This window comes from Cinclus cinclus, chromosome 4 (assembly GCF_963662255.1).
Source record: "Cinclus cinclus chromosome 4, bCinCin1.1, whole genome shotgun sequence".
In the NCBI taxonomy this organism is placed as follows: Eukaryota; Metazoa; Chordata; class Aves; order Passeriformes; family Cinclidae; genus Cinclus; species Cinclus cinclus.
In genome coordinates, this window is record NC_085049.1 from 60,400,342 (window position 1) to 60,412,824 (window position 12,483).

Here is a 12,483-nt window from a genome sequence, read left to right on the forward strand (position 1 = left end):
CTTCTGCTGACAGCTGTTCTCTTATGTGATGGCAGACTCTGAAGTAGGGGCTGGAGTGGTCTGATCCCCCAACTTTAACAGAGCCAAAGGAATAGGCATCAGACTAGAAGGATTACTGGGAGGGGAGCTAATAGCTGAGCAAGATCAATGGATCTACCTTGAAGGATGAGTGCATGATTGACTTGTCAATTAATCACCTTGTTTTACTTTCCCCCTTTTTTCTTCCTCACTCAGGGAGTGTAAGAGCTGAAGATGAGGCCCAGGGTGGAGTGCTACTCTCCAAGGTTTTGGCTGGTGCTGGCAGTCCTCGCAGCAACAGGGAGCGGGGCCCATGCCCAGAAAAGCCACCCGAGCATTGGCATTGCAGTCATCCTGGTGGGGACCTCAGACGAAGTGGCCATCAAAGATGCCCACGAGAAAGATGACTTCCACCACCTCTCAGTGGTGCCTCGGGTGGAGCTGGTGGCCATGAATGAGACAGATCCCAAGAGCATCATCACCCGCATCTGTGACCTCATGTCTGACCGGAAGATTCAAGGGGTGGTATTCGCTGATGACACAGACCAGGAAGCCATTGCCCAGATCCTGGACTTCATCTCTGCCCAGACCCTCACTCCCATCCTGGGCATCCATGGAGGCTCCTCTATGATCATGGCAGATAAGGTAAATTTAAATGAGCTTCCTTCTATTGCAGACCTGTGGACCCAAACTTAAAACAAAGAGAAGTATCTTATTCTGTGATCCTCAGGTGGTGCCTCGTGGGGCTGAATCTTGGGGGATTAGACAGCTTCAGATTCAAAGACAGATTAAAAGAGCTAACTGTGTGTAGCACTACTGAGAAGAGCCTATTAATCATGTGGAATTACCTGCAACAGAGAAAAACTGAGGCGGGAAAGAAGCAGGTAGAAAAGACCAACAAAAGAATCAGCCCTTTTCTTCTTCCTTAAGAAGGGTAAAGAGCCCCTGACAACTGTAAAATTTTTAAGGTTTTATTTTTGGCTGTGTTTTACCTTAGAAGAGCCAGGAATCATAGACTGGGTTTTTTTCTTGCATCTAGCTGGAGGACATTGTGGTATTTTCAGGGATGCTTAATGCAGCTCTTACATCTTAATTGGAATATAATTGAATCTTTAATAAAGCCATCCTCTCTATAAAGTGTTCATTAGCTCCTGAAGTTAAATAGGTGTTAGCTAAAGTGACTAACCAGTCTGAACCAGTCCAGCTGAATCTTTTTTTCCCACTACACTACTTTATTCCTTCATGTTGCAGACATTTCATAGTTTTCCCAGGCCCTAGCCAGTCTTTAAAGAATTACTGCACCAACAACACCTGGCTACTGCTTTTGAACAGGGCAAGGTGCAGAGAAGGGAGTAGCATCTTTGGCTAGCTAATAACTCTTAGTAGAGCCTCTATGGGGTGTAGGTGGACCTGATACAAGTCTTCCACCTTTCAGGAGCAGGACATGCAGCTATTCACACCTGAACGTGCATTTGGCCCCATTCTGTGGCTAACAGTGGCTTTGGGGCTACTGTTGGCTGGTGGGGAACATGTGAGAGAAGCTGCCTGTCCCTTTCCCTGCAGGCTTGAAGCCAGACAGTCAAGGCTAAGGCTTTTATTGAGCCTCTTGACTATTCTTTGTGCATCCCAAAGAAGTAAACAGGGACACAAGCTGACGGCCTTTTTCTTTTACAGCTGGCTCTTAAGTGACTCTGAGATATTTAACTAGGGAGAATCAGGCCTAATTGAATGAAGGGTGAGAACTGACCTGGCCACTAAGGCAGCTTTTCCTCAGAAAGGGATCCAGTGAGCTGAGAAATCCAGGCACATTCTCTTTTATCTGCCTTGCCAGTAAATAATCCAGTGCAGGCTATCGAAGGTGCTAACAAGTTATCTTCTCACTCTTAGACCAACTGTTCAGTTGCCAAATAACACACAGTTAGTATACAGTGTTATTTTCTCCTATGGGGGTTTAAACTGAAATAGTCACTGAATAATCACAGGCCTTTTTTTCCTCACTCCTGGAATAGTTGCACATGTGCTGAAGTCACACTGCCCCATTCCACCCACAGTGAAGCTTTCCTGCATTGGAAGCCAAGCAGGCAGCAATGCTGCATCTTGATGCTCTCCTGCCTGCTGTATTTCATGGTTATATCTATGCCTGTGCAAAAGAGGGTTGGAAGCAGTGCTCAAGTGCTGCACTTCACACTCAGGGTGGCATTTTGCATCTTTGAACAAATGTAAGAGTTACTGTCAGAAGACCTCTTAAGCACTGGGAAAAGGTCCTTGTGACTTTGAACATGGCAAGCCAAATTCTGATTTCGGGTTCCTGCAGTGTAAATCCAGCACAACCCCATTGCCTTTGGCAGGATTAGATCAGATTTACGCAGCTGCAATTCAAAGAGAAATTTGGCCTATTGAACTTTTGAAAAGATTTTTCTTTCTACCTGTCCCTAGTCTCTCCTTGGGAAGGCAGCATCTCCTGCCACTGCCCTGTGTACCCCACTGGCTTGCTTCTAAAGAGCATTCTGGCAGGCAGGCAGCCCACAGGGAGCTCAGAGGTGGAAACCTTATGAATGGAGGCTTCTGTTTTACCAGATTTTTTTTTTTTCACGGTAGTTTTGCAGACAGGAGGTTTGCAGGTTATGTACAAAGGTCCGCAGTTTTAAGAAAGGCCAAGGTTTCTTTGAAAAATAATTTGAAAAGGCTGACCTTTACAACTTCTGATCCACAGGTGTGTAATCTTTAATGGATAATAGTTATTTGATGAATTGAATTAAAATATGGTAGAGAGCAAATACACTGAAATTCTACTGAAAATACTAAATAGCCTGGTAAGTCCTTAAGCAATTTATTTTCCGTAGAGGGCCCTGACAGAGGCTTTACTTTCAGTGACTCTTAGTCATGGTCTTTGCAGATGAGTTTTGTGGTTGAGGTTTGGTCCTGCAAGCATGGATTACTTCTTTCAGCATCCCCTCAACGCCCACAGCAGTCAGCTGTGATTGAACTGGCTCAGCATTTCACAGGTTCAGATCTGCACTTACAGCTTCATTATGCTCCCTGTGTGTTTGTGATCAGTAGTGCCAATGCAAACCTAAGGGATGCTAGAAACCATTGATGCCTAGGTGTGAGAGATAAGCCCCTCTTTGCTGGACTTTAATGCAAAAAAACTCCCCAGTCAAGCCACCTTTCCTGGAGTAGCATGTGAGATTCTGTTTCACCTTCAGTGAGGGTGTAGTAAGTGTTCTGTTAGGAAATGTGGGTCATTTGTAAAAAGGGCTTAGTAATGTACCATGCAACTGGTAAACTGAGACACAAAAGGGCAGGCAAAAGGGAAAAAAAAAATATTTCAAGCCCGAATTTTCTTTTGTCCTGTATATAAAGACAGAAATATTGTATAATGTGCACTATAAGCTGTCTTTATCTCAGTTAATATTCATATAGAAGTTTGCTACCCACCAGCTGGAGGTCTAGACATCAGTGGTAATGGAGGCACCACCTGAGAACAATTTACCCCACCCAATTCAGGGTGCAGTGAAATGCTCATGGGACAGTCCTGTCTCCCTGCTGTTTCCTGAAGAAGGCTGTACCTCAATGTGTTCATGATGCCTCAAATTAAATGCCATGAGTCCTGGCCTAGGTGTGACACAGCAGGTGGAGGTATGTTGCTGGAAGTGTAACATCTCTTTTTCCTGATTTTGTTCAAACTCACATTCTTTAATATTTGATTAGATTTTGTAAATAATGTTTATATAGTTTGTTTTCCCTGTGTTTTGCCTTTTTCCTCTGAAAAATAAGTATCCTGGAATTTACATGTTTTAGCTGTTTTACTCCTTGGGGCTTGTGTCTGTAACTCCACCTGCTTACCTGTTACAGAGTATTACATTTAATTTCTGTCTAATCTGGCATAAGAAGAATGTGACCAGGTGATCTGTGTGCACAGTGTGATCTGGGTTGAGTTCCAGGAAAGCAGTGAAGCAGAGACACGGGATGTGCCTCACTCGAGCTCTGGAGAGGCCACTTTGCCAAGTGAGAGTTCTGTCATAGCCAGTTCAGTCCCTTGAGTTTGGTAAGATGAGCATGCCAGCAGTGACTCCAAATGCAGTGAAGTGCACCAGTGCTTTTGTTGGGGCTGGGTGGCCTGGGAGTGATGGCTAAGGGGGTCCAACAAGACCCCATATTTGTTCCTCTCAGAGGAGCAAGGCTGTAACTCTGGGGCAGGGTAGAAGAGTGCTCACTCTGTTTCGGCCATGCAAGAAAGCACCTTATTTTGGTGCTGATTCCTTGAAAAGGACTAGGCAATGACATCATCTCACCAGGAACTGTGATCAGAAAGGAATTAGCATTCATCACTGCTGATCTCTGTTTAATCCAAAATAGCTGGAGAGGAATGTGCACCACCACCTGTGTTAGGTTTCTGTGGTCTGAAACCTTTTCTTGTGGAAGCTTGCTGGTCCCTTCAGTTTGCCTGATGTTGCTGCAATGACCTGACTTTGAACAGCTTTGCGTCCCCTGATTTCAGACATTAGTTTGTATTGTCTACAGGACTGCAATGCACTTTTGACCAGAGAGCGTATCTGCTGGCTTTTCAGCATTTAAAATAATGTCTTGTTTTTCCCCAGTTGTTTTGAAAGCAGAAATTAAATTGTGTGAGGATGCCCTGTGTTAGGAGACTGATGGTGAAAATAAACCTTCGAGACTTGCAAACCAAGCTTCAGTTCAGATAACCACACAAACCAGTATCTTGGGTTGCAGACCTGAAACTGGAAATCTGGACTAGGCTTTTCTTCATTATTGTTTCCATATTACCTAAAATCAGTTCTGCCCAGAACTAGGAGGTAAGGGAGCAGTCACAAAATAAAAAGGAAATGGCATTTATGAATGTGCAGTTATAGGTATCTCAAGGGAAGGGAGAGTTGTTATTCTGATTTACAAAACTTACTGTAGTGGAGAAGATTTAGCTTCCTAAGATTTAGCTTGCCTAAAAAATGACCACATCATTTGGCTGATTGGTCCATTTTGTAATGACAGACTATTTATTTGGTTTGAAATAGCAGAAAAAAGCAACTTGGTGATAATGAATGCAGAAAAGGTAAGAACAGAAAATGATTTGGGTTCTCTTATAGCAGAGCTTCTGGCCATCATTCTTGCTGGAATTGTTTCTCATTACTTCTTCACAATCATGTTATTTTGCCAGAGCTTCTTGTCCTGTGCAGCTTTAAAGTAACGCAATGGTGTACAGGCAAAAGAGGGAAAAACTGCTGGGAGAAGAAGATGGTTATGTTTTCCCTGGTGAAAATCAGTCTTCTGTGTCTCTGCATCCCTTTCTGTTTTCTCCAGGGCTTGCCCACGCAGGGATACACGCAGTATGCATCAGCATGCTGATGGAAATAAAACAGTAGGAAAGAGTGATCTATTACTCGGCTGTGCCAGTAATACAATTTGGATAAAAGCTGCATAAAACTAACCTGAAATTTAAAATCTGTTCTAGGCCAGATTCTCCTTACTTTTTTTTTCCCCCCCCCACACAGCACAGAGATGGTTTTTCTCTTACTTTCTCCACTACCTTGTTGTTTTTTTTTTCCATTTATACCAAAGCTGCAGTGTTTTTTCTGCCTTTTTATCCCCACTCCATAAATCCCTGTCCCCTTTATTTTTGTTTTCTGTTAAATTCCCAGGATACGTTGTCTCTCTCCTTCAATGCCAAAGGTTGTTGTGATCACCCCGTGTTTGGGCCATGCTGCTGCTGCAGTCATTTCTTTGGTATTTTGGTGGAAAGCAAGTCCAAAGTTGGACAGTGAGGGTAAAGCACCAGGGAAGGAGGATAGCTGCTGGCCAGAGTGCAGCAAAGTGATGCTGCAGGTGCAGGGAAGCCAAAACTAGTTGGATAAGCTGAGCACCTAGATAGACACTGAAACCAGGACAAAGTCAAAGACACTGGGACAGTGCTGCTAAAAGCAGAACATCTGTAATTAAAAGGAAAGCACTTTCACTCTCAGGTTTTCAAAGGTTAAGTAATAGGGATGCATAGGGAATGAAAACCTCATTTTTTTTGGGTGTAAATCTGTTTCATTTCCATTAGGGATGACATCTGAAGTTTTTCAAGCCCTTGCATGATGAAGGAAATTCAGTTAAAAAAAAATTAATAAAAGGCTTAAAGTTTCCTTTGAATGGATTATACAAATTGAAGTAAAGTAAATTCCAAACAAAATGCTGCTTAGAAGGTAGGGAAAAGGTACATTTTGATCTGCAAACATTGAAAGATTTCTAATCCTTTTTTCCTCCAAAATAAATTTATATGCAGTTCATGTAATTTCACAAAGTGTTTTCATTTCTCTGAAGATGCATTTGATGATAGTAATAGTTTAAATGTTTCTTAAACTAATCTAGTGATTAGCAAAGATGAGTTTGATTTAACAAAATAAAATAAAAAAGAAATCAGCATTTTACTTCCAAGCTTTTAATAATTTTATTGAGGACATGATTAATACGCTTCTTTTGCTTTTGGTACTTTGTTTCCTTTTGCTGCCAAAATAATGCTCTCTGTAGCTCACAAATAACAAACTAAATATCATGTGTCCTCAAATTACAAGTCTGCTGCAAAGGTTGGGGAAGAAGAATAAAAGGTAAGTCACAGAGACGTAGACAACAAAAGGCAGTATTGTATGCCAGTGTTGTTTTTCCCTTGTATACACATGTAATAAAAAGCCAGGAGGCTCTGTAATTTATGTTTACATCTGTGTCTAATCAAACCATACAAAATAACATTTTCTTTTATTCATGTAAGGAAAGGAAGTATGGGCAGCATGTTTTTGAAAGCTTAACACCTGAAAATTTCCAAAGAACTATTATTACTTTACAAATAAATTGCAGCACTTAAAAACCCTTAGATATTAGGAAACCTGGAAATGAACTTTTAAGAGGTTTAACCTCTCCCTAGGGCCATGAAATCCTTAAATGTGAACTCTCATTTTCTAAACAAGAGCTCAAGTACTCTCATCAGTATTATTCCAATGAAAATATGATTTTTTCAAAGAAATGTATAATTTCTTCTATTAATTATTCTATTAAAATAGTAGTTTACTTTAAAAAAAAATAGGCTTTCCTCTACTTCATCTCCAATTTTATTGGGAGGAACTTCATTTCAAGGCCTTCACTTGTTTTCAAGAGTCACAGGAAAAATATGTGGAGTCGATTCCTTTCCTTTTGGTTTATCACTTAAAAGCAACAAGAAAGCCTCTTTTTAAGATAACAAAGTTCTTACAGAAGTGCAACTTTCCATGAAATAACCCTATCACTTTTTCCTCCTAATAATTTATGCTGGATGTATTTCATCTTTGCCATGAGCCTGGGACGCACGATGCTCGAAAGTGTTACCTGAGTGTGGGCGTCACAGAATTGGGAGGGAGAAAACCTGGTACCCTGGTGAGACTCAAGCCCTGCTAAGGTGCCCTGGGACACTTGTGGGCGGGGGCAGTGCTAAGGGAGAGGATGGCCACAGAGGTGTGGGTGCCTTCCTTTTAGCAGAAGTTGTCTCAGGCAACAAATGTCAAGCAGAAGTGAACTCTGATTTCTTTACATCAGCATTCTGCAGCTATTTATAAGCCGTTTTGTTTTGGGTCATAGGATTTTTCCTCCAGGAGTACAGAGCGTTAGTTTTCTTTTGTTGTAGTGATGTTTTCTTTTGAGGGACAGAAGACCTTTCCTTCCCTAGCTCTGCACGCAACTTCTGTGACTCACCTGAGGTAAAGAAAAGGTAAATTAACCCTGTCACTACCCTTGCTTAAATGTGATGTTGCCACTGGAAATAGAACTGTTGAAGTCTCTGTGAGGCAAATGTTAAATTTCACCCAGCTTAGACCTGGGTTCTGTGAAAAATGTCTTTCTTGATAGGATTTTAACCTTGATTTTCACACTAATGATATTTAGGTACATCTCCAAATCTCTAAGCACTTGCCTAAAGAAAACCTGGAAGCTTGATAACCTCTGACCAACAGTTGCTTATAATCTTTATCACAACCCCTTTCTTCAAAACAGAAACAAAAAAACAAAAAGGTCTTAAATCAATTTATGCCATCCCCAGCTGGACAAGGAGATTAGTTTCTTCAATCTGGACAGGCAGTCCTTTATTACAACCCCAAGCAGTAACTTGTCTCACAAACTCTAAATTAATTACACTCAAATTTGTCCCTACCCTAAACTGGCCTCAAAATGAAATTGAAAACACTGAGTGTGAAATTGCCCGATGCTGCTGCTTTAGATCTACATGTCATTCCCTAGTAACTGCAGGACAGAGAGTAACAATTCTTTCCAGGGAATCTCTTACTCTCTTTGCCTTTTATTTGCCTCATTAGTCAAGTTTGGAGGGGATGGATTATGAAGGAAGCTAAGGGAATTACATATACGGAGGCTGGAAAAAAAAGGGTAAAGAAGAAGACATAATTGTAGTCTGTGACTCTGTTAATGGTCTGGAAGAGCTGATATATGAAGACAGAGTGAAACAGCTGTATGTGTGTACTGTAGATTGGTTGAACAATGAGTCAGGGTGTGATTTATATACTCAGTGAATAGAGGTAGACTAAGATTAGAGAGAAAAAAAAATGCTTAGTGTAGCCAGAAGCAGAAATAGGAATGACAGGATAAAGTTAGGGAAATATATTAAATGATACATTATGATATATTAAATGGTGATAATATCAAGTAATATATATGTGTATCATGAAAAAGGCTCAGACACTGACTTTTCTTAGGAAGTACTCCAGACTTCTTAGGGAAGAATATAAAAAAACATGTTTCTTCAGCTATTTTCAAATACAACTGAACTAAGTGCTGGAGAATATGTTATACAGATGAAGCAGAGGAGAAAAAGGATAAAGATGAAAGACAGATAGGAAAACTACTCCTGGGCCTAGGAACATGGGGAGAAAATTATGGGGAAAAAAGAGTAAGTTCTGAGAACGAGGAAAGAAAATACTTTAAAGGCTTTGTCGAAGCAATTTTTCTCTGTGCTTGGCAATAGCTTTTAGCTGTGTATCTGTGAGGCTCCTGATAATAACAATAGATGTAGGTTTCAGAGAAAGGGTGAAGACAGCAATGAAGGATGTGGAGAGTCTAAGGGTGAGTAGACAAAAAAGTAAAGGAGGCAAGTACATGCAATGAGGAGAGCAGGTCTAAAAGGTGCCAACAGAATCCAGCAGTTCTAATAGACCATTGCAGCTCTGCTATAAAACATGACTTTAAGACACTTACTGAACTGCTGTCTACAGCAATTTGCCCTTTACAAGAAGACTGTAATAATGTTTTTGTAAAATTTGAGCTCTACAAAAGGCAAAGGTGACCTAATTACTAGGAAACAATTACTGGATTTTTCTAAGTGAAGTAAATACAATGCTTGAGATGAAAATCTGGACTTCAGGAGGAGTAGCTTTAACCCCCATTAGATGTAGTGGCTGAATAGCTGCATCATCCTGGAGAACTCATTTTATGCAGGGCTGGATAGCACCATCTATGGTAAGCTTGGTCAGCGCTCCCCATTATAAAATTCTCTTGGGGGTTTCCTGTAATTTTGCCCGACTATGACTGTTTGAGCAAAGTTTCCTATGCCAGGTGTGTGCCTCAAGCTGATTGATTTATTTTGCTAATTTATTTGGAAAATAAAACATCTCTCTCTGAAAATGCGGCACAGGATGATATATGATTCATCTATATTGCAAGTGCTGTCACCTTTTCTTCCAAAGGTTCTGCCTGAGCACCACATGTTCTCAGAGCAAGGACATAGGTCTGGAGCAGAGGTGTCTTGCAGGGAAGGACTTCTAACCAGATGTGTACTTTTGATACCACTGCATAGGCTGCACCAAGTTTGGCCTTGTTATATGTGTAAGAAACTGCAGATGTGCCTGGAGTCCTTTTAGATATTTGCTATGTCTCTTGCAAAGAACTTGTCCTTGCAAACTGTGCTTCAATGCTGCACCTGGCCCTGGGGGCTGCATAGGCTGTGCTGGAGCTGGAGGTCTCCTGTGGGATCCAGCCAACAGGAATGTGCTGTGCAGCAGGGAATCTGGGCAGAAATGGGAGTGGGGTGAGGAGCATGCAGGGTATTCTGAGGAGCTAGTACAGAGGGTGAATTTATGGAAGAGATCCTGATACAAGTAGATGGAAAGGGGGACTGGATAAAAGTGGGAAGCAGGGAGATGATGGATGGGAAAATGCAGAGGAAAAGAGAAACCTGTCTAGGTTATGCTTCCTTTCTGCCTGCAGAAGCAAGAGCCAGGGAACATGGGGGGGGGGGGCAGAACTGCCGAGCAAATGAGGAGTGTGAAATGGGAGTGGAAAACCTGTCAGATGGAAACTGTGTAGTTGAGAAGACCAGAGCTGGGCTCAGGGCAGTGGGATTGGGCAGTGATGCTTTCCTTGAGTGTGCTGCATCCCTCCAGTTGGGCAGAAATATTCCCTTCCCATTCTGCCCTGAGCCAGAGGAAGTCAGAAATGACTCTGCAGGGTGGCTGGGACACTGGCATCAGCGCTCCCTGCTAGGGCAAGGCCAGGGGTTCTTCCAAAGCGTGCCTGGGGCTGGCTTGGCTGGGCACTCCTTCAGCCAGCACACCTTGTTCCAGAGCTCCAGGCCTCGTGGAGAGGGGGAAAAGCGAAAAGCTCCTGCGAGGAGGGGACAAGGCTCACAGCCTCCACCAGCTGCCTGGCTTGGGGCCAGCATAGCCGCTGTCAGGCTTCTGTGCTGGGGGGACCAGCTCCATGATGGAGCTGCCAGCCCCTCCATGTGAGCTCCTGCAGTGCAGCACTTTGTCCTCGCTCCCACTTTGGCTCACTTTCTGCAGAGTTAGAGCTGTGTCCTTGCCCCCCTGGCTCCTGCAGCAGTACTGAGGTGTGCAGTGAAGAGCCAATGGCCCTGCCACGGGGCTGGGCTGAGCACTAACCAAGTCACCAGCCCTGCTGGATCTGAAATCCTGCTCTATCCCTATCTTCTCCCTTCTCCTGCTTCCCTTCCTTTCACCCCCTCCTGTCTGTCACTCTACCCATTTCTTAATTCTTGCTTGCACTGTGTTTTGAAAATGCAGAGTGCTGTATAAATGTTAAGTATTATTATTGTTGTTATTATTATTATTTCTTCTTTCTAATTGGCATCCCTCACTCTTTCTTCTCTTGCTATTGTGGCTTCCAGAGAGAATGTGTGGGCTTACATTATTTATAGCTGTGTGAGAGTAATTACAGAAATGATTTAATTACTCAGTTAATACTGTTCTCCACATCACCAGCTTGACAAGCTACTGATCCTCTCACCACAGCTGAACATGCAGACTAGCATCCATGTCATGGATGAGTGGGTAAAGGGAGGTGAAGCTTGGGGAATGATTTGTTAGAGCCCTCCATGTTGATGGTTACTCCCCCTGGGCTAAGGGATGAGGCTGCTGATCTCTCAGGGGCTTGGCCAGGGGCAGTGTGTGGTGTCACCTCAGCTGGGGCAGAGCTGCCCCCAAGGAAATGGTGTGCAGTGATGGCTCATGGCTCACAGCTGACAGGGGCTACCTCTAACACAAATCTACTCAAGCTGAAGATTCAATATTTGGTGTGCTGCACTAACCAGCTCTTCACATTTATCAAAGGTCAGAGGTCTGGCACGGTTTTGTTTTCTTAGCTTCTATTTAAGTCTGCCAGATCAGAAGGTAGGGTTCACGCATACTGCATGGGGTTGGTGTGAGATAAAATCACCATTGTCAGAAATGTTCTTTCTAGCAGGTGGCCACCTGTAGGTCTGACCCTCTTTAAGTAAATGAGCTTTCCCTCTGAAGGGGATGGCTTCTTTGAGACTCCTGCCATTGGAAATGAAGTGTTTCCATCACTTCCAGTTCACAAAGACTTGTGAAGAGCAGGGAATGTCCTGTTTCTGGTGCGGTATGGAAGGAGTTTGAGCAAGGAGAGTACATGCTTTCCTTCAGGGCATGCACTGAGCAGATGGTTACCAACACCTTAGAGTTATCTACCAGAGACAGTTGGAAAAAAAACCCATAGACCACCTCGTGAGCTCAGGAGAAATGTAATGAAAAGGATTATTTTCTGATAGCACTGTAGATAAAAAGGAGGGGTCAGTGAATTCTTAACAAAGGGGACAGTTGCTTGGGAAGTGGAGGGAGAGGTTCTTGTTGGATAATGGGGTATTTGTCAGATAAGCAGTGTGTGGGGAGAGCATCTCTCAGAAGTGCCTGCTTTCCATGTCTCCAAATTGCCTGGCTCTGTTTGGGCTCCTTCATGGCCTGGGCTGTGGGCCAGGTTCAGGCTGTTCCTCGACACAGCAGGGCTGGGTGGGCGGCGGGAGGGTTGGGAACAGGTGGCATCGAGGCTGGTGGAGTGGAGCGCCTTTTCCACAAGGCACTGCCTGCCAAGCTGCAAGGCACAGGACACCTGGTATCTGAATGGGCTCTGCCCACCTCCCAGGAAGTGATGGCAATCAAAGAAGTAGGCTAGAGTGTTTTA

General features: G+C 43.2%; 1 protein-coding gene across 1 annotated transcript in view; it reads left to right on the top strand.

Annotated features, from left to right (window-relative positions):
• The first annotated feature begins 252 nt into the window (after positions 1 to 252).
• Positions 253 to 12,483, top strand: part of GRIN2B (glutamate ionotropic receptor NMDA type subunit 2B) — a 168,678-nt gene continuing 156,447 nt past the window's right edge. Inside the window, exon 1 of the mRNA XM_062492275.1 lies at positions 253 to 663. Within this exon, the coding sequence (XP_062348259.1) occupies positions 253 to 663 (411 nt within the window). The remainder of the gene's footprint in view (positions 664 to 12,483) is intronic.